The sequence below is a fragment of the Podarcis muralis genome, chromosome 6 (assembly GCF_964188315.1).
Source record: "Podarcis muralis chromosome 6, rPodMur119.hap1.1, whole genome shotgun sequence".
NCBI classification, from domain to species: Eukaryota; Metazoa; Chordata; class Lepidosauria; order Squamata; family Lacertidae; genus Podarcis; species Podarcis muralis.
In genome coordinates this window covers 13,664,260-13,685,774 of record NC_135660.1, presented here as the reverse complement: position 1 = coordinate 13,685,774, position 21,515 = coordinate 13,664,260, and the positions used below count along the sequence as shown (strand labels likewise).

At 43.3% G+C, this 21,515-nt stretch overlaps 1 protein-coding gene across 8 annotated transcripts in view; it reads left to right on the top strand.

Annotated features, from left to right (window-relative positions):
* The window catches only part of LOC114597992 (neuroligin-1), a 625,400-nt gene that overhangs the window by 320,934 nt on the left and 282,951 nt on the right, over nucleotides 1–21,515 (top strand). For 6 of the 8 annotated variants that reach the window (XM_077929763.1, XM_077929765.1, XM_077929762.1 and 3 more), the window contains one exon: nucleotides 6,045–6,104. The exons of the other annotated variants lie outside the window; for them this stretch is intronic. In XM_077929763.1, coding sequence (XP_077785889.1) covers nucleotides 6,045–6,104 — 60 coding nt within the window. The remainder of the gene's footprint in view (nucleotides 1–6,044; nucleotides 6,105–21,515) is intronic. 8 annotated transcript variants of the gene reach the window in all.

The window sequence follows — 21,515 nt, the reverse complement described above, 5'->3', positions numbered from 1 at the left end:
TCAGAAAGGGCTTCTTGGAAAGACTTCTGCCTTGATCCCAGAAGAGCTCCTGCCTGTCAAATTCTGAGCTAGATCGACCAAAGGTCTGATTTGATTGGAAGCAGGCAGCTTCATAGGCTCACATGCATTTTGCAGGAAGTGTCTTGAAGCAAATGTGCAAGATGGTTTGCATGTCCGTTTCACCGCCATTTACATAACATGCGGAAGGAGCAGTTGGTCATCTCCCTCATGGCGAGATGCAGAAATTGCTGCTTGTGCATTTCATCCCAGGGAAAGTGTGCAAATTCCCTCCCTGAGTTAGAGCAAAAGTTCAAAATGACAATAATGTTCAGGCACAACTCAGGAGTTCACTTGTCGCTTCCTGCAGCGTATAAAGTTTCTCCCATGCCTCATCATATTTCCTTAATCCTCCTTTGCGCTCTCTCTTGAAGTATTTTTTTATTAAGGATTTTCTTGATTTATAAAAGAACGTGCAATGTCTCTCTCTCTCTTTAAATCATCGAGCCTCTTAGTTACATTCAGTGTAAGACAATGTTGCATCTAGTATAGGTTTGAAGGAGAAGAGAGGTGGGAGCAAGACTTGGTTCTTTATAGCTTATTCTTCTGCTGGCTATTGATACAGGGGGTGGTGGAGGAGAAGAACAAAGGATATTTGGGGTTGGGCAAAGCATAGTGAAATAATACTGTCACAGCCAGCAATTAGCTTAATTAACTCTGATTATGGGTTGGAGTGCTCCTGCAAGTGAGAAGGAAAGGAGGTAACTCGGGAGAGTAAAATGCTATGGAGTTCCCACCTGCATAGTTAGAAATGTCACAGCTCAGTCCTAAAACTGACCCGTCTCATTTTTATTGTTTTGGCATTGTTGTCCTCAATACAGGCAGATGAGGTTTTTCACTGCCATCCAGTAAGTGTTTAGTAGCCTTCTCTTGAGATTACCTTATCAGATATGAGGGCATTGCTGATTTTCTCTTTTCTTCTCTCACCCAAACAGTCTATTCTCATGAGCGCAATGTAACATTTATCATTGCTATCTTCATCATCATCATCATCATCATCATCATCTGTGGCTCCACTGGTGAAATGTTTTGCACCAGTGGACCATTGTTACATAAACAGGCTGATGTTAACTTTGCTGCATATTAAATTCTGCAACCTGTTGCAGAATGTGTTTCTGCTAGCATAAATTTAGCTGTATTCCTCTGCTGTGCAACATTCAAAGTCGCCCATCCACTAGTGCAAGAGCCACAGTTCTACAGCCTAATTTAAGTTGTCGTTTGGATAAAATGGGACAGCTGCATGTACATTCCCCTTACTGGCATCCATCTATCTCAAGAGACAATGGAGTGTGAAGTCAAACTACTGTGTTAGCAGCACCAAACATGGGTGCAAACATGGGCAGTGTGTGTGGAGGTCCTGGGCTGCCCAGATGACAAGATCCCCCTCTTGGACTCACTGATGGGATCCAAAATAAAAATAAAAATCAGAGCAATACGCTTGGCACCAAACGTCTTCACAACTCCAGATTTGTGTAGTGTTTACTCCTTAGCTTTTTCTTCTCCTGAAGATATTCCACAAGACAGCAGAGGTTTAGGCTAAGAGTTTTCCATCTCCTAGATGGGCTACCTTCCAATTTGATGGGCCTCATCTGTCCCTCACTTCCATCTACAGCATGCATAGAAGCCTCTTGACCATTGGACCCATTATTGGTCTCGCCTGCTCAATCCACCATAGCCTGTCTTTACATGGAGGGAAGGTTCCTAACTCACCAAGGTTTTGAAACCCATTGGCTACACTCATCTGGTTTACAGCATATTCATTGCCCTGTGATATTTTGAGGAAAGGTATGGTTAACATGGTGGATTTAGCAGTGACTATGCGAGTGGCGCTATGGGTTACACCACAGAGCCTAGGACTTGCTGATCAGAAGGTTGGTGTTTCGAATCCCCGCGACAGGGTGAGCTCCTGTTGCTCGGTCCCTGCTCCTGCCAACCTAGCAGTTCGAAAGCACATCAAAGTGCAAGTAGATAAATAGGTACCGCTCTGGCGGGAAGGTAAACGACGTTTCTGTGCGCTGCTCTGGTTTGCCAGAAGCGGCTTAGTCATGCTGGCCACATGACCTGGAAGCTGTACGCCGGCTCCCTCGGCCAATAAAGCAAGATGAGCGCCACAACCCCAGAGTCGGACACGACTGGACCTAATGGTCAGGGGTCCCTTTACCTTTACTTTACTGTTAACATGTGATTAATAACAAAGGCTTGTTAAGATAGACAAAGCTCTGTGAGGCTAACTGGGACTGCAGGCTAAGCAAGCATGCACAGGGTTGCAGGCTTACTCCCAAGTAAGCTTGTTCAGTTTTTTTGGCCATTGCTTTCTGAGTAAATTCCAATGACGTCTTTGCTTCCAAAACCCAGACACCAAAAAACTTTCCGAATGCTTATCTTTCCTGTTGGAGTTAGTTAAATTTAAAGGCTATGGCAGTTTTGTTGTAAATATTAATTTCCTTTTTATATGAGGTATGGGAATGGATAGTCATGAACGTAAGGGAGAAGCGCTGATTAAAAACAGTGCCTGCTAGGTTATTCTGTTTGCAAAGCAGCTGATAGATAAGGCTCAGTGCAATTTAACTTCTTTCTGTCTGACCGTGCACAGCTTTTGGACAAGACTTTCATTCCTTTTAAAAGAATACAAATGTCTGCTTTGCTGCATCATTAAATGGAAAAATAATTGTGTGCTCCAAAATAATTAAAATCCACCCATATGGCTACAGAGATGTCTTGCCCATGTGATTAGGCATTTTTAAATGTGTTCCTGCAGGCGCCACCATCAAATTCATGAAAGGTTAAAATGTGGCACGTCCTCCTTTTTTTTTTTTTTAACACTGGTGGCTTTAAAGCTAGATTAAAAGGGATGACTTATGTTTTTAGTAATGGTAGACCAAGCAGCACACAGAAATTAAATGAGTTCAGAGTTCATTAGGAATTCCCCACTCATGTACAGTGGTTCTCTTGTTTCTGCAATAGCGCCTTGATGAGATGCAAAATGCTCTTTCTCCCCCAAACTGCCATGTGGGTCCATTTTCCCATTAGCACTAATGAGAATCATCAGCTTGTCCTGGTGGGAGGTTGGACCTGGCAGAGTCTCTTGATTAAGAAGAGAAATCTCCTCTGAATCAGCGTTGTGGAGGCTGAAAAGTCTTTGTTTTGCGTATGAATTAGCCCACTTTCTCGGGTTCATGATGTAACTGGTAATGTGCAATTTCGATTACGTGACCTCCTAAAAGATCACTTTTTTAAAAAAATGGTTTGGAGAAAAATTTGGTTTTCAGGGTCAGGGAGTGGGAGCTGTGTCTGTTTTTAGAGAAGGGTCATGTCGGTGACAGAGCACAGCAAAGCAGAGGAGGCACAAAGTGAATTCTTGAAATGACAGGTCCAAGCACAGCCAACCCATATAGGTGTAGCAGCAAGAGGATGAGGAGGCAATGGCCATGCTGTCTAGGTTGGCTCTCAAGACTGATGACCTGCACGGCACAGCTTTATTTTGTGCTATTCAGATTTTTTTTGTGTGTGAACCACTTGCAGTGTTCGAAACTCCCATTGTTCTAGGCGCCTTTTGCGACAGGGAATTTCATTAGCGTGAACAGTTCCTGAGCTCTGGGTGCAGTGCTGCGCCTAAGATTTCAGATTGAAACTGCAGAGTGGAAGGAAAGGAGGACCTTTTTCTGCCTCCCCACTTCCAGCTGCTATCTGGAGAAGAGACCCTCTGAAGAATATTAGGGGGGTGGGCAGGGGAAAGACTAGACCAGGTGAAAAACGAACATAATATTTTAGCTGCAGTTCATTCATTTCCAGCTTTGCATTCTTATAAAAAGGTGCGCCTGGACATTCCGTTGTTGTGCCCATAACCCAGGTTTAAGGTGCCATTTAGCTCTTAGTTTTCATATCTCGGTTGAGATATTGCACACCGCTTGAACCCAGATGCATTGGGGGGGGGGGATGTGGTAGGTAAATAAATTGACTATGACATTTTTGCATGCAGGACATTCCAGGTTCAGACCCTGGTTCAGTCTCTTGGGTGCTAGGAATGATCTCTGCCTGAGACCGCAGAGAGCTTCCACCATCCATAGTAGACCACAGTGTGCTAAACCAATAAGGATATGGCTCAGTCGAAGGCAGATTTGTATGTTCATAGCAGCTGTTATTTTTGTAAAGGAGGAGGAGGAGGAGGAGGAGGAGGAGGAGGAGGAGGAGGAGGAGGAGGAGGAGGAGGAGAAGAAGAAGAAGAAGAAGAAGAAGAAGAAGTTGTTGTTTAGCTGAATATCTCAGGCCAAAGGTGGCACCTTCATAAGAAGCCTATCGGTATTCTGTATCTGCAATCCCACCTTCTGCCCATCTCAACTGGTAGCGCTGAGAGCACCAGACAGTTGCTTTTGACAAGATATGGTAGATGTGCATAGCGTGAGATACATGGTTTGAGACTTCCAGCACCTTGTAGGTGTTTTCCCTCCCGTTGTACAAGAAGGTTGTTTTGCTTTTATTTCTAAGTAAAAAGTCTCATGCTCACTCATGGGTTGGTTATATTTCTCGCAGAGACCTTCAACTCAGCCGTCCAATTTCCATATAACTTGCTAGATGCAAAGGTAGCGTCCTTTTCCACAGTGCAGATTTCGGGGTTGATGTGCTAGCATGCAGTCACTCGGAAGAGAGAGAGGGGGAAAAAAGTCGAAAGAAGCAGAGCTTTTAAAATACAAATGTTTCAACTTTTCTGTGAGACGATGCATGCCTCTTGCCTACCCATGCTCTAGGTACCAACACGAACCTTTCATCTCCTCTCTTGTTTCCTTCTACTGTTATTTTATGCATGAGATTCCCCCCCCCTTCCTTTTCAGCTGTGTGCTTGGCTGCCTTTTTTAACTTAAAAGTTTCGCAGTTGTACTGACTTCGGCGGGGGGAGGGTGTGCGTGTGTCTGTGTGTGTGTTTTGCATGCAGATTACAGAATGTCATGGAGCTGTGCTTGTTCGAGGAGAAAAAAAGAAATATATAATGCTGAGTTTCAGCTGCTTTTGTTTTGTGCTTCAAAGTGTGAAAATACATGGCATATGGAAATGGTGTTCTCTGATGGCCTTTGACTTTCCTTCTGGAGCATTTTACTGACTATGCTGTGTGCTTGAGGAGAAGGGTAGCCATTCTCCCCCCCCCCCCCTTGCAAAGTAAGATTAATCTCCTAACACTTGTTAATAGTATTGCTGTCCTGAGCATGGAATGATACTAAGTCTTAATTCCTTTATTCTTACGAATCGATTGTATGATAATACCGTGACCTGCTGAGACTGTAATCACCTCTGTGGAAGGAACCCTTCCAGTATCCGGGTTTGAATCCCATTTTGAAACCTTGTTATTTTTAACAAATATGTCAGCAGGTATCGAAAGGTTTGAAAACATTCTTCTATCCAAGGTTGTAATAAATTACAAATTAATGGATGTACTGAACAAAATCTAGGACATGATTATCCTTGGAATGTATTAGCCACCATGGCTGGAATTATCGAAAACAATTTGCATTTCACATAATATTTCTTTCGAAGGGAACTCACTGTAAAGGCCTGTTTTGTTTTTGTTTTAAAAATTATAATCAGGTATCTCCTACATCGAAACCAAGAACAAGATTTTTTAAATGGTTTAATTTTTTAGAGAAACGAACTAAAAGATTAAATAGATTAAATTGCTTCCTCAATGTTATTAAATATGGTGGGTATGTTTTGGGTTTCTTTCCAAAAAGAAATATTGGATGTTGGTTCATTAATTTTAATATAATTTATGGTGTGCATATTTGGTTTTTTACATTAGATGTTTGTATGGAATATATATATATATATATCTATAGGGAATATTTTGCTGAAAAATCCTTTTTTTGAGAGTACTCCTGTCCCCACGAGTGGTTTTTCTTGAAACGTCCTTGGAAGTTTAATATTGACTACTTTTTTCCCTCAGTCTTGTATATTCTTGAATTGTCTTTTTCCTCCATTTTCTCCGTTCTCAATCCTAGGTCCCCTAACAAAGAAACAGACAGATGATTTAGGTGATAATGAAGGTGCAGAGGATGAAGGTATTTTTTCCCCCTGCCAAACTGATTTGCATGACAAGGACCCCCCCCCTTGAAAAATCTTTTTTCTCCCCTCTTTTTTTTTTTTTTACTTCTTGTCTTCTTTTGAAGATTTGTTTTTTTTTTAATTCCCATTTTTGATGTGTTTTGTCTTCTTGCTTGTTGTTACATATTTTATTTTTTCTTAAAAGAAAGAATGTTGTTAAGTTCTTAAGATAACAGTGTTTTAAAAACCAACCAACCCGGAGGCCATTTTACTTTTGTTTCCCCGGAACAGACTCCTGATATGTTGCATCCCACTTTTGACTGAATTTTGTCCATGATAACTAACACGCTTTGGAAAAAGTCTCTCTCTCACACACCTTCTTGCATGTTTTCTAACCTCTGTTTCTGTATATTTCACCAAATACAAAAGACTCTGTGTTTTTGTTTCTTTTCTGTCACCCACTTAATGCCATTTTAATAAATATGGAAATGTTGTGTTTGTTGGGGAAGGAATGATAAACACTGTGATAAAAGTGTTTCCCAAGCAACTGGATTGTTGTGACTGCAACTCTTTGACTTCTGCTTCAGGTCCCAAAAATGGTATCACAAGCTCTGCGTAACCTTAGTAGGCATGACAACATGAGAGAAAACTCTGAAGACCCAGTTCCCAGTCTATTCTGAATTGACAGCCTTAACACGGAATTCTAGAGACACACACATGAATTTGTCTTCGTTTGTTAGAGAGATTTCATAAAATGCAATTTTAATAATAATAATAATAACACACTTCACAGGCAGAGCGTTCCTGGATCTAATTCCATCTAATTCCAGCCCCTCCAACCAGATGCCCATAGGAAGCCCAAAAGCAGATCCTGAGCACCAAAGCCTTTTCTGCACCTGTGATTCCCAGCTTTTGACAGCAGAGGTAGAAATGGCCAGTGATGACATCAATCTCCATTAAATTGTCCAATCCTCTTTTAAGGCGATCCAGGTTGGGTAACCATCACTACGGCTACTGGAAGCGAATTTCTCAGTTGAACTCCCTGTTGTGCAAAGAACTCTGTTCTTTTGACTGTCCTGAGTCTTCCACTTGATGCAAAACCCTACTGAGAATTATTTCTTATTCAAGTTCTTCTAATTTAATTTCAAAGTATCCCAAGCAGGCCTGCTGTCCATCTCTTCTCCAGGACCCAAGGTTGTGGACTTGAGGCTACTGGGTCATGCCCATTGTTTGTGTTTCAGTTTATGTGTGGGGGAAATGTTGATGTCCAATGAAAACATGATTTACAGGCTTGGGACACAGGCTTACTACAAGGCCATGGGTTTCTCTCATTGTCCAGAAATCCCTAAACATCTCATTTCCCATAAAATAGCAACAGTGCCCTGTTAGTACAGTTATTTATTTAAACCTAGCTTGCCCCAAAACAGGGCTTCTCAGCCTTGGGGGTCATTTCATATAACTCCTGTTTACCTTAATGTGTTTATGGTTGAATAACAATCCTTTCATTTATTTCTTCCTTAAAACAAGAATTAAGAGAACTGTAAATTGAGGTCAGTGGTAGAGGTTACTTTGCCATAGTTCATTTTCCCATGCTTAGGAGTGTTTCCTTTTGGACTGTTCTTGTCCTAATCACCTTGCCTTCCACGCAGACCTGGATCTAACATTATTTTTCATCTTGCATACATCTTTAAGATACAAATGTGCAGTTTCTGAGATGGGACAATCCTGTTGGTACACTGCCTAAGGTTTATGTGGAAGAAGGTTATTTGATTCAAGCAAAGTTCAGCCTGTGCAAGGAGCCCCAAATCAAGGCACACACCCCCTTGACGTGCTTGCCGGTAGCCCTGTGATTCAGATGTCAAACACTGTAGATAAGCATCTGCTAAAGCACAACTACTAATGTATTGAATATTTCCATATTAGGAAAACACCAGGGTGGAGTAAAGGGGAGAAGGGAAAACAAAAACCAGAGATGGAGAGGACTGTACCATGTCCATTTCCACATATTTGGATCAGTCCCAAGAAGAACATAGTCAAGCAAGGAGAAAATGGACAAAAACGTGGCATACTCAGAAATGGTCACCACTGCCAATGCTACTTTATTCTCGTTCACTGGTTGGTTTCCCCCACCCCGATGCATGACTAACCATTCTGACATTGCAAAGAATTGCATCTTTATCCATTCCGCTCCCCCACTTTGTACACACCTCTTTAAAATGTCACTGGGGATTATAAACTATTGTGTCTCATAATCCCTATAACTGCCCACCCATTCCAGATAACATCTAGCCCCACATTCCTTCACTTTGCAAGCTGCCCTCAAACACACACATTGTACATTGTTGGATTGCATCCAAAAAAGACCCAAGGAGCATGAAAATACAGTTTGTACAGTGCTTTATAGATGGGCTGCCTAGCAGCTTTCTTCCTTTCCTTTGCACAAAAGGTTGCTGAAGCGGAATAAGGATTTGGGTTTTGGGGTTTTTTGTTTTTATTTTATTTTCTTGTGCAATGCTGTAGTGTGCAGCCTTGCACAAATAGTATCTCACCATGGTTCATGAAGCCAGCACCATGTACTGAGTCTGTCATGTACTTCAAAGCCATCCTGTTTTTGTTGTCCTTCACAAATGCAATACAGTTGTACCTCTAGTTATGAACTTAATTCGTTCCGGAGGTCCGTTCTTAACCTGAAACTGCTCTTAACTAGAGGCGTGCTTTCGCTAATGGGGCCTCTTGCTGCCACTGCACCGCCGGCACACAATTTCCATTCTCATCCTCGGGCAAAGTTCTCAACTCGAGCTAACTCTTCCAGGTTAGCAGAGTTTGTAACCTGAAGTGTTTGTAACCTGAGGCGTTTGTAGCTCAAGGTACCACTGTAGGTCTATCAATTTTCTGGCCACTATACATCAATATTGGTTATATGTAACCTGCTCTAGTATGAGGTGTAAAACAGGCACATTTGCATGTGGAAAAGACATCACTTTTGGATTGCTTCATCAAATTGTCCACTGCTTTTCATTCATGAACATCCATCCTCTACTCCCCAACACACATATTCTGATACATGTTGTTTGGGTGTCTTTGCAACCCTGTTAACACTCTCAGTAGAGATGGCAGTTCTTTCATAAATATAGTGGTCCCCTGCCATAACCAGAAATTAATAAAAGCATACCATGCAATGCAACACTTAGAGGTTTATAAGCACAGTTTTTATTCAATTAGCAACTGGAAAAGCCTGTGTTACTCACAGATAATTTTGAGAAATAGTTTCAAACCCCAGCTATTTACACAGCGGACCTTTTGTAGCTTTCCTAATTTGCCACATAATTGCTAGGGCAGGCTCTAATAGCTAAAAATCTGTTGAGTTAATCAGTACCTTTCATTCGTTGAAAGAGCTGAACATTCAAGCCTATCAGCTCAAATCCAGCTTCGGCAGGCAGTGACAGAATGGTAAGAATCAGAGCACAGTTCAGAAGCTTCTCTGAAATGAGTTAAGTTGCATCTTCTCAGCTTGTCATAGAAAACCACCCTTCCCATTAAAACTAGGTATCCTAGTGAAGTTTTCAAGGGCTCCGTCTGGAATCTAAGTTCAAAGGATTGTGAACCTTGCATCAAAGCTCCAAAATAATTCCAGGACTTGGATTTCAGTCTGAGCTAGAGAAGGAGGCATGACTTCCGTGCCTGAGAAAGGCTTTGGAGCAGCAAGAGAAACAGAGATTTCGTGGCCAAGAAAAAGCTTCTGTAAGCCAGGGATTGTGGGTCTTTGGCAGCCAAAGGCGGAGCACACTGACAGCTCTGACACCATGTGTGGCTTCCAGTTGCCAAAATGCATCTCTCTCAAAATGTAATGGATGACTTGGCAGTTCTTCAGGAACAAAAAATATACATGAGGATGTTCTGAAAGCCTTTTCACCAAGATGTATCAGTTTACCTGAAGGGTCTTTCATGAGAGCTCAGTGTGTTTCTCCCCACCCAGTTTTTGTCCCTGCAGCCAGTTAAAGCTCTCCCCATTCAATTAACACTGAACAGGGGAGAAATTAAAGAGTCTTCGGGAGCAAAAGCTGCATATGGGGAAGGCCCCCCACAACAGAGGACCATTTGAGTAAGATGGTGATCTGAGGTGGGTGAACTTCCCTGTTCCCTCGGGTGGGTTTTTCTTTCTTTCTTTGCCCCTGTAGCCTCTTAAATTAAATTAGAAACTTGTTGTGAGGAGAGAGAGCGATAGAGAAGCCCAAGAATGGCACACGATAAAAAAAAACTAGTAGCACACTATAAAACAACTACCCATGTACTATCTGAAACCAAAGGGGCGCATTGGTTGCTGGATGTGAATTTGTTCCCCATCTCTCCTACCCCACTGCACTGAAAGGAATGGAAAATGTAAACTGCACTTGCTTGAACACACAAGGCCTTAAACTGTGGCTAGGGCACACACACCATCTTAGCAGGGTTTCCAATTGCAGTAAGAAGATCCAAAACAGAAGTGCTTAACCTGGGGTCCATGGATGGGCTTCTGGGGTCTATGAACCAGACACAAATTTTCCCCTCCATGCAATAAAATTGTGTGCAAAATGTTGTGTTCATGTGCATATTTCTGGGGAGGAGATCAATAATAATAATAATAATAATAATAATAATAATAATAATAATAATAATAATAATAATAATAATTTATTATTTATACCCCACCCATCTGGCTGGATTTCCCCAGCCACTCCATAGCTTTCATCAGATTCTGAGAGGGGTCCATGAGTTTATTTTATTGGGTGTGTGTGTGTGTGTGTGTGTGTGTGTGTGTGTGTGTGTAAAAGCCTGAGTGCCCAGGGACATTGGAGGTGGAGCTTGTGCATGTGCCCCCCTGCCTACAATTTGAGACAGGGATGGGGAACCTGTAGTATTGACCCCCATCAGCTCCCATCAGCCCTGACCATTGACTGTGCTAGCTGGGGCTGATGGGAGTTGCAGTTTAGTGACACCTGAAGGGTTACAAGTTTGCCATGTCACTTTGAGAAGTGAAGCTAGCATTTAGACATTAGATGTGACACTACTACTCACAAAGTTGGGGGACGTGGCACACATGGCGATGTCACATCCAGATGTTACTGAGGGAAAAGAGAGGCAGTGTAGTGTTTTCATTAGTGGGCCTCTTCCCTTTGTAACATCTGGTTCTGCCCTGAGAGATTGAAAATGGAATGTCTGACTCCCAAGGAGAAATGAAACCATGAGCTAATAAATCACAAAATGTGACAGGAAGGAAACTGAATAAATCTGCTTAGCAAATTCAAGGAGCATAAATCCAATGGTGTAATAAAATCCATATCAGTAGATCACTCAGAGATATCATATTTCCAGCCAATTTCAGAGCACCTCTCCAGCTATGAAGTGTATTTCAACCACATCTGTAATAATAATAGGTGAACCGTTTTCCTTTCAATGTTCCCTTCCACTTTTTTTTTTAAACCATTTTATCACTACCCATATCCAACTTTTCCCAATCCATGCAGCAATGAAACCTTGGGCTCTACCACTGACCCAGCTCTAATTAGAACATTTTTCATTTTTCCCCCCTTTCAGAAGACCCCAAAGGCACCTAGTGCACATTACAGCCTAATGATCTGTAGCTCTCTAGTTTCGTAACAACAACAACAAAGTGGGGAAAGTAACTATATCAATTTCTTTGTCTTACCATGGGCAGCGCTGGTATTTTTCCATGGGAATTATTAGCAGTAATATATCACAGAATAGGGGACGCGGGTGGCGCTGTGGGTAAAAGCCTCAGCGCCTAGGGCTTGCCGATCGAAAGGTCGGCGGTTCGAATCCCCACGGCGGGGTGCGCTCCCGTTAATCGGTCCCAGCGCCTGCCAACCTAGCAGTTCAAAAGCAGCCCTAAATGCAAGTAGATAAATAGGTACCGCCTTATAGCGGGAAGGTAAACGGCGTTTCCGTGTGCTGCGCTGGTGCCGGCTCGCCAGAGCAGCTTCGTCAGGCTGGCCACGTGACCCGGAAGTGTCTCCGGACAGCGCTGGCCCCCGACCTATAGAGTGAGATGGGCGCACAACCCTAGAGTCTGTCAAGACTGGCCCGTACGGGCAGGGGTACCTTTACCTTTACCTATCACAGAGTAAGAGACGTGGGTGGTGCTGTGGGTTAAACCACAGAGCCTAGGACTTGCCGATCAGAAGGTCAGTGGTTTGAATCCCCGCGACGGGGTGAGCTCCCGTTGCTCGGTCCCTGCTCCTGCCAACCTAGCAGTTCGAAAGCACGTCAAAGTGCAAGTAGATAAATAGTACCGCTCTGGCGGGAAGGTAAACGCCATTTCTGTGCGCTGCACTGGTTCGCCAGAAGCGGCTTAGTCATGCTGGCCACATGACCCGGAAGCTGTACGCCGGCTCCCTTGGCCAATAAAGCGAGATGAGCTCTGCAACTCCAGAGTCGGTCACGACTGGACCTAATGGTCAGGGGTCCCTTTACCTTTACCTATCACAGAGTAATGAAACTCTAATCAATGGGGGCTCAACATTCTTTGCCACCATTGACAATTTTAGAGAACCCTATCCTGGCAGCCTCCATTTCTAACCTCTTCTTGAAGTGGTGCTGAACTAGATAAGACTTTGCTTATCCAGCATTCTCTTCTTGCCCATGTTCATGGAGAGTTCAATCCTAAATAGTACTACTCAGCAGCAAATCTGTCTGTGTTCAATGGGTTTTCCCCCTACAGGGGGTCTTACCCACAGAGGCTAGTGGCGTGGGGCCCCAGGGCACCAAGTTCTAGAGGGTGCCAGGGAAGAGGCGGAGGCTGGACGCGGCGCCTCCCGGCATCAGCTCGCCACCCTCGCCCACCTCTGCCATGCCGTACCGAAGCAGCGCCGTGCCCGGAGCCTCCATCTGCTGTAGCCACCATGGCACGAAGCGGTCAGCTGAGCCAGGAGGCGCCACGTCCAGCCTTTGCCTCTTTCCCACCGGAGGAGCCGCCCTACAGCCACTGCCTGCTTCCTCCAGCCCCACCGGCAGCGCCGTCCTCCCTAAAAAAACTCTGGGAAAGGGGGGGGCACCAGGGGGAACTTTGCACCACGGCGCCGGATATGCTTAAGACGGCCCTTAGTACATTTAGGATTACAGCCTGGGCAAATATCACTGCCGACTAGGGAATTGGTCCCAAATCTCCCCAGTTTTGATCCTGTACACAACTGTACCACATTTGCTCTCCCCTTCACATGCAGCTGAGCCTTGCATGTACAGTGGTACCTCAGGCTACATACGCTTCAGGTTACATACACTTCAGGTTACAGACTCCGCTAACCCAGAAATAGTGCTTCAGGTTAAGAACTTTGCTTCAGGATGAGAACAGAAATCGTGCTCTAGTGGCACGGCAGCCGCAGGAGGCCCCATTAGCTAAAGTGGTGCTTCAGGTTAAGAACAGTTTCAGGTTAAGTACGGACCTCCGGAACGAATTAAGTACTTAACCTGAGGTACCACTGGACTGTTTTCCACGCCGAGGCCATATTCAGATGGACCACCCCAACATACATGCCTGGTATGATGAGTGAATTTGGTACTTCGAATTATCAACCAAGTTTTGCCCAGGGTGACCTGAAAATGCTGGTGTGGCAATAAAGTCCAAGAAGGAGTTGGTGGCACTGGCGAGCCTGCCACTTTCCACGCTGCAGGCTTCAAGTGCATATTTATATTGTGCAAGATGATCTCGCATAAACAGAAAAGGCTTTAGCGCCCCATGAAGAACCTCCTGGCTTTAAAATTCAAATGATTTGTGCTTTCAGTTTTGCTATTAGCTATGTTTTTGCCCCCACTTGACAAAGACAGAGCTTGCACCGAATTATCATAATTGTATTGGTAACACTTGAAAGTATGGGGAGAATAAATCCTGACAAAGCTTTCGTGAAAATAGCTCCCATATAATTATAAGCAATGAAGGGGCTGTCAGCATTTCCATTGTCTAGCCAACATTTCCAGCAGCAGGTAAGTTATACAAGAACGCTTGTCTCAGTTTAATTAGGAAATTCTTCAGCAGCTTCCTTAAAAAAAGAAAAGAAAGTCTAAAAGGGTTCCCCTGCATAACCCCCCATTCAATTATATATACAGTGGTACCTTGGTTCTCAAATTTAATCTGTTCTGGAAGTCCTTTCCAAAACCAAAGTGTTCCAAAACCAAGGCAAGCTTTCCCATAGAAAGTAGTGAAAAACAGATTAATCTGTACCAGACTTTTAAAAACAACCCCTGAAGCAGCAATTTAACGTGAATTTTACTATCTAACAAGACCATTGATCCATAAAATGAAAGCAATAATCAATGTGCTGTACTATAAAATAAAGAAGACAGGATTGTAGATGATAATTTCCCCCCCTTACCTGCACTGATGATAGTCATTGTTTGGATCGGGGGCTTTTATCGATTCCCACAGTCACACAATCAATCAATCAATCAGTAGCTGAACTGCGTTCCACACAGTCACATAAGCAAATTATCCGAAAAAGTCTCAAAAACAAAAATGCAAAATAAATAGGGGAAAAAAGCACCAAATACAGTGGTACCTTGGTTCTCGAACTTAATCCGTTCCGGAAGTCTGTTTGATTCTGAAATGTTAAAAACCAAGGTGCGGCTTCTGATTAGTGCAGGAGCCCCGGAAACAATATCCAACAGCCGAATCGGATGTTCGGCTTCCAAAAAATGTTCAAAAACTGGAACACTTACTTCCGGATTTTTGGCATTTGAAAACCAAGGCGTTTGAGAACCAAGGTACCACTGTAGTGTTGGTAATCTAGAAAGAGGACACACAACTTGTCCAGCAGGCAGTGTCATGACCGCTGAGTCCAGTAGTGATCCAGACACAGAGCTTGAAGATGCAGAGGCACCAAATAAGTTGCTGAGCCGGGGGGCCACTAGGGGGCGCATTGGAAGATGGCCGACAATACCATCTCTCTGACCCATACGGGGTATTAAGAGGCTGTTATGGGAGTAGGCAGCCTCCCTTGTTGCCCCAAGGAAATGGGGAACACTGCCCTTGCCTGCTGTGCCCATAAATCACCCCCTAATTCGAAAGAAGGGGGCGAGGGCCCTAGGCAGAATGCCCCCGTGTGGACCTCGGCTCTCCTGGACGCTGTCTCTGATCGCGCACTAGCTGCAGCAATTTGGAATAATTAATTACAAAAGAAGCAAATGCACATATTTCAAGTGAAGAAGGGGAGTGAAGTTTGCTAATTTAAGTGACCTCTGCGAAAAAAGACGATGGGTTGGAGAAACAGGAATATTTTATGATGAAGATACACCAAAGGCTGGGTATGTTGACAACGGGACTGAATGGGGGGACGGACCTTTTTTACTTTCCTTCTATGTGATTTACAAGAACCCCTCCTCATTAGAATCGTCGGTTGAACTGACCCAAGCAGGATGATTAAGGTCTGTGTGGAGATAAACTTTAACCAAAAGTATGCTTTATGGAGATCGAGAAGCAATAAGAGCTTTTGGAATGGCGCAGCAATTAATTCAGAGTCGCCATCTTGCCAAAGGATTTATAGCCGAGAGAAGGAACGGACTTGTTTTCAGATTGCATTCCTGGTGAATCTCCTCAGAGGTTTTGAGAAAGGAGGCAGATTGGTGAAGATTAATGACACTAAGACTGTTTTGATGTATGGAAGTGATGTTACATGGAAAACGTCTGGATATGGCTACTGGATAAAAAATAATAATATCCACGCAGGATTACAAACTGTCTAACCAGCTTGTGGAGACTATCAGAGGTCACAAAGAGAAAGGAAAAATATATGAAAATAACAAGAGATGTGGAAAAACAAGAAGGAAGGACTGGATAGTACTGTGAACACCATAAGGTTAGATTTGTGGACATAAAAACAGCAGTAAGAAGCAAGAAGTTGATTGGATCCCCTTCAGAACTTGAAATATGGGTACCCCCAACAAAAATTTAAAATTCGGCTGTGTAACTTGGAATTTATGTAATTTGGTTTGATTTGATGTGATTGGTTGGTTAATAAAAAATTATTCTTAAAAAACAAACAAACAAACAAAAAAGTTGCTGAGCCAGGCTCTGAGCTGACAGCTGAAGATAAGAAGACCACTATGCCCAAGGTTGTCACAGAAGAACTTCAGAAATCACCAGCAGTGGCAGACCTTGGGGTCTCAAAGACCAATGGTGGCCTGTACAACACCATCATTTGGTCCCCCCTACCTCTTGTGCTCCATTCTAAATCATAGTTGGCACATCTTCTGCAGTGCTCCCACGGCTCCATGCCCATTGCGACGAAACTGGTCATGATCTCCTAAATTCGCCTCTGCTGCCAGGGCTTGTTGGATCAGAGCATGAACCTCTTAAATCACCTTCTCCTGATCCTCAACATCCAGATATCTCCCACTTCTCATCATTGATTCAGGGAAGGAGGCCATGGAACCAAGGAGAAGTGCCCTTCTTCAGTCCAGGAGGTTGTTCTTTCACTGCTCTGAAATTCTCTCAAGGGGGTAAAGTCTGGAGGAGGTAGCTTGGAGGCAGAGGGTTAAAAGGCTTCAATCTGCTTCCAGCCTTTGTCACTTGGAGCAGCCTTGCTGCATTCTTCAGCATTGGATCTGAACATGAGATGCAGAGCCAGCCCCCAGCTGTACTAGGAACCAGGAGCCTATACCTAATTCTAAAAGTTCCAGTTGCCCATAGGTAATTTTTTGCCTATAATTTTCATGATCTGCTAAATTGGGGCATGCACTGCTACGTCTGACAACTCCCCTTGCATCAATGGTCCAAGACCCCCAGCAGCCTCTGAAAGAGGTAACAGGAAGAAATTTATTAAGTTAGCAGCATCTTATAGTAAGCTCTGATTTCCTGGATGTACCTGATTTTGAACCATTCCTTCCTACTTGCTCTTGAACCTAATACTATTCCTGTTTTGCTTCTTTGGTCATATCCTGCAAGCATGCCATATATCTTGACTAGAATACTACTAGCAACGTTTATCCACCACTTTTCTGAGAAAACCTACCTGCTCCCCATGTTCTCTTTTCCCAATATGGGAGCATTCAAAAATATAAATGACCTAGCTACAGTGCGAAGTGGTCCATTCCATCTCACCACCTAAGGATTCTGTTGCTTGTGTAGCCTTAACTATTAGACTAGGACAGACTTCCCCAACCTCCTGATTGGATCAGACTAGATGTTAGGCTACAACTCCCACCTCCCTGACCATTGGCCATGCTGGTTGGGGCCTCTGGGAGTTATGGTCCTAAACATCTGGAGGGCATTGGGTTGGGGAAGGCTGCATTAGACTTTATATGCTGCCTTTCTTCAAAAGAAATTGCTTTTGAGGCAACTCGCAATATACTAGGTATAAAAGACCCAGTAACAACAATACTGGCAAATAATAAATGTTCCAGCAAATACATTTAAAATAAAATAATGTTTCAATAACCATTAATAAAAATAATTATTAAAAACCTGAAATCTCCCCACAGAAATTGAAATATAACTTTGCAAATATTGCCATAATAATTAAGCTCAGTAATGGAAATTAATGCTCTGCCATCCCGTTTTCCCACTCTAATTCCACCTTTCCCAGCTCATTATTATTATTATAATCAGCATTATATGGAAAATGCTCCATGATTCAACAATGGCAACAGTGTAGCTCTTTTAGAATGAGTTGTTTTCCATCCACCCCTGCTCCTCCTCCTGAATTCCATGTTCTTTGCATCAAGTATCAGTTAATTCAATTAATTTGCATTTCCCTGTTAGCTGGTTACCAATGTACACAGCTGCCTCAATACGTCTCTGCAAAACAGCCCAAACTTAATGTGAACTTATGCACAATTGCAGTTTGCTTTTGTGTGGTGTTTTGTCGATGCGTGTTTGTAAAACGGTCATGTGAAGGGGGTCTTCTCCCCCAAGCAGCAGCAGCAACAACACCAGCACTAGACCATAGGAGAGCCCTCCTGGATCAAGCAAAGGCCAATCTAGCCCAGGATCCTGTTCCCACGATGGTCAACCAATGGCCTATGTGTAGCCCACAAGCAGGGCCTGAGTGCAACAGCCCTCTCCTCATTTGTGATTTCCAGCAATTGATATTCAGAGGCACATTGCCTCCAGCCGTGGAGGCAGAACAAGGGGTTGTTCCTAGTGCTTTCTTTCCACTTCAGAAACAAGACCGAACAATTTGGAGCTTCAAAATCTCGGGGGGGGGGGGGAGATGGAATTGAATTTTCCAGAGCATCCCTAAATTCCTTTGGGAGTGGCAAGGCAGGGATTAAACTCGCAAAGTCTATTCAGACATAACACCGCATGAGCCCGAGGGCTCAGTAACATCTGAATGCTGCCTACATCTCCTGCCAAACTTCTGGGGAAATGCAAGACTGAGAGTAAATGTTCACACTTACTGAGAGGGGGGGGGGAACCCATCTCATGGTTCACAAAAGAAGTGGATTTCCTGTAGGTCAGTGCTGAGATCTTTGACAGTGCAGTGTGGAGAAAATTTATATCATCTCTATTCTTATCTGCCGTGGCATGTGGATAAATTGAGAGGAGTTTGCAGTACTGCCTGTCCTTAACCTTTCGGAGCATAATATTCAGAAGGAAGTCATAAAAAAGGCATTATGTAGGCTGAATTTATTCAAAAAAAATCCTTTATACCTTGAACTTTGCTTTATATTGGAATGTATGGCTGTGTGTGTGTGTGTGTGTGTGTGTGTCCCAATTTCCCTTGAATTACCCCAGTTTATGTGTGCATATATGTACATGTTTTTGCCACCGAAATTTCATTACTATTCACAGTTGGTGCTCTGTGACTTTAATTAAAAATGAATTCTTAAACAATTTCCAAGCATACAATTAGCCACGTACAGTTTTTGCTGCGAACAGTCATTTAGCGATCCCCATATTAATATTTTATTATTTCTTCCTTCACTTTTGCATATGTAGAAGGAAGCAAAAAATAAAAATAAAATTCAGAATACTATGCTTTGGGTAAATAGCCACCAATAGCTGTGCTTGGAAGGAACAAGAACTAATCCATACGCCGGCTGCCTCATTGTGAGGCTTGGATGCAAACATGCCATAGGCAAGCAAAGTGCCCTTCTGAAATTAAGCTTGAAACATGAATGTGGAGCATTATCTATCTTTGTATCCCAACCAATCTATCAGGGATTTAAAACAAGAACCAAAACACAACCATCCTTCAAAACCCATACTTCTCTGAATTTTGCAATGCAGTTCTTCAGCCAAGTAATATGTGCAAAAATGCATGTGCTGGAGTAAAGTGTCCACAAATATGCATATATTAGTGAAAATAACTTACAGATGCATTATTTTAGGGATAATTGCTTTGCAAAGAAAAGGTGTCTATTAGGCAACACTGCAAACAAACGTTTACATTTAGAGAACGTTGCATTAGAGTGCTGAGCAATTCATATGAGGACTTTAATTTTCTTTTTGTAAACGTGGAAATGAGAGCAGAACTTTAGATTAGAAAAATAAGCAATTTAGAGAAATAAAAACCTATCTATCCACTGTTCTTATATTCTGGAGTGCACGACAGCTTCACATAATACATCGTTAAAACAACCATCAACAATAAATCATTAAACAAAAAAAATGGAAGATCAATGCATCATTATAAAATATAGCACAGCAAACACATGTTTAAATAAGGGACCACACTCCTGGCATAGAAGAATGAAGATCCAAATGTCTGGATAAACAGAGATGCATGTAACTGTTATACTGCCCTGTGCCCTGTTGTTGCCATCCTGATTTCTGCCCAGGACAGGGCCATGAGCAGGGTATCACCTGCTGATTGTAAAAGCTAAGTCAAGTGGTAGCATGGAAGGTGGTCACTCAGGTTCTTCGGACCCCAAATTTTACAGGGCATAATATGCAAATAGCAAGACCTTGAATTCGGCTCGGTAGCACACTGACAGAGCCTTCGAAACCAGAATGATGTGATCATTCTGCCCGGACACTGAGGTCTAGTGCAGAGGGCCCTCTGGCAGTTCCCTTGCTGCGAGAAGCCAAGTTACAGGGATCCAGGCAGAGGGCCTTCTCGGTAGGGGCACCTGCCCTGTGGAACACCCTCCCACCAGATGTCAAAGAGAAAACAACTACCAGACTTTTAAAAGACATCTGAAGGCAGCCCTGTTTAGGGAAGCATTCAATGTTTAACAGACTATTGTATTTTGATATTTTGTTGGAAGTCACCCAGAATGGTTGGGGAAACCCAGCCAGATGGGCGGGGTATAAATAAATCATCATCATCATCATCATCATCATCATCATCATCATCTCTCCTCATGGTTCACATGACTAGTTGGAGCATGGCACACTGTACCAACTGCAGTGTCCAAACCGACTTCAAGGGTAGCCCTGGAGTGTTAGGGACACAGGTGGCGCTGTGGTCTAAACCACTGAGCCTTGGGCTTGCTGATCAAAAGGTTGGCGGTTCGAATCCCCGCGACAGGGTGAGCTCCTGTTGCTTGGTCCCAGCTCCTGCCAAAGCGAAAGCACACCCCAAAGTGCAAGTAGCTTAATAAGTACCACTCTGGCGGGAAGGTAAACGGCGTTTCTGTGCGCTGCTCTGGTGTCAATGTTCCATTGAGCCAGAAGCAGCTTAGTCATGCTGACCACATCACTCGCAAAAACTGTCTGCAGATCAGACAAACGCTTGCTCCCTCGGCCTGTAAAGCGAGATGAGCGCCACAACCCAGTCGTTCGTGACTGGACTTAACTGTCAGGGGTCACTTTACCTTTACTTTTATCTGGGGTGTTACCAGTGATGAGTTAATAAGCATACCCTCCATTAATTAATTAACTCAAACCACCAGTAATTGCTTACTTTAATGTAAGTAGGAAATGCTCAGTTTTCAGTACTGAATGGGCCTCTAATGTAAACTGTACTATGTACTGTGCTGTAAACTATTAACTGGGCCACATTTCTCAGAAGATATTTCTGAGCTGGAACTGTTCTGCCTCCAACAATAGATGTCCCATCATTAGAATTCATGTGCTGAGACCTCTCTCCTGTAATTATGTCTGATTCTTTACCAATCTTCTTCACCTCAATTATAGAATCATAGAATCATAGAGTTGGAATAGACCACAAGGGCCATCAAGTCCAACCCCCTGCCAAGCAGGAAACACCATCAGAGCACTCCTGACATATGGTTGTGAAGCCTCTGCTTAAAGACCTCCAAAGAAGGAGACTCCACCACACTCCTTGGCAGCAAATTCCACTGTCAAACAGCTCTTACTGTCAGGAAGTTCTTCCTAATGTTTAGGTGGAATCTTCTTTCGTGTAGTTTGGATCCATTGCTCCGTGTCCGCTTCTCTGGAGCAGCAGAAAACAACCTTTCTCCCTCCTCTATATGACATCCTTTTATATATTTGAACATGGCTATCATATCACCCCTTAACCTCCTCTTCTCCA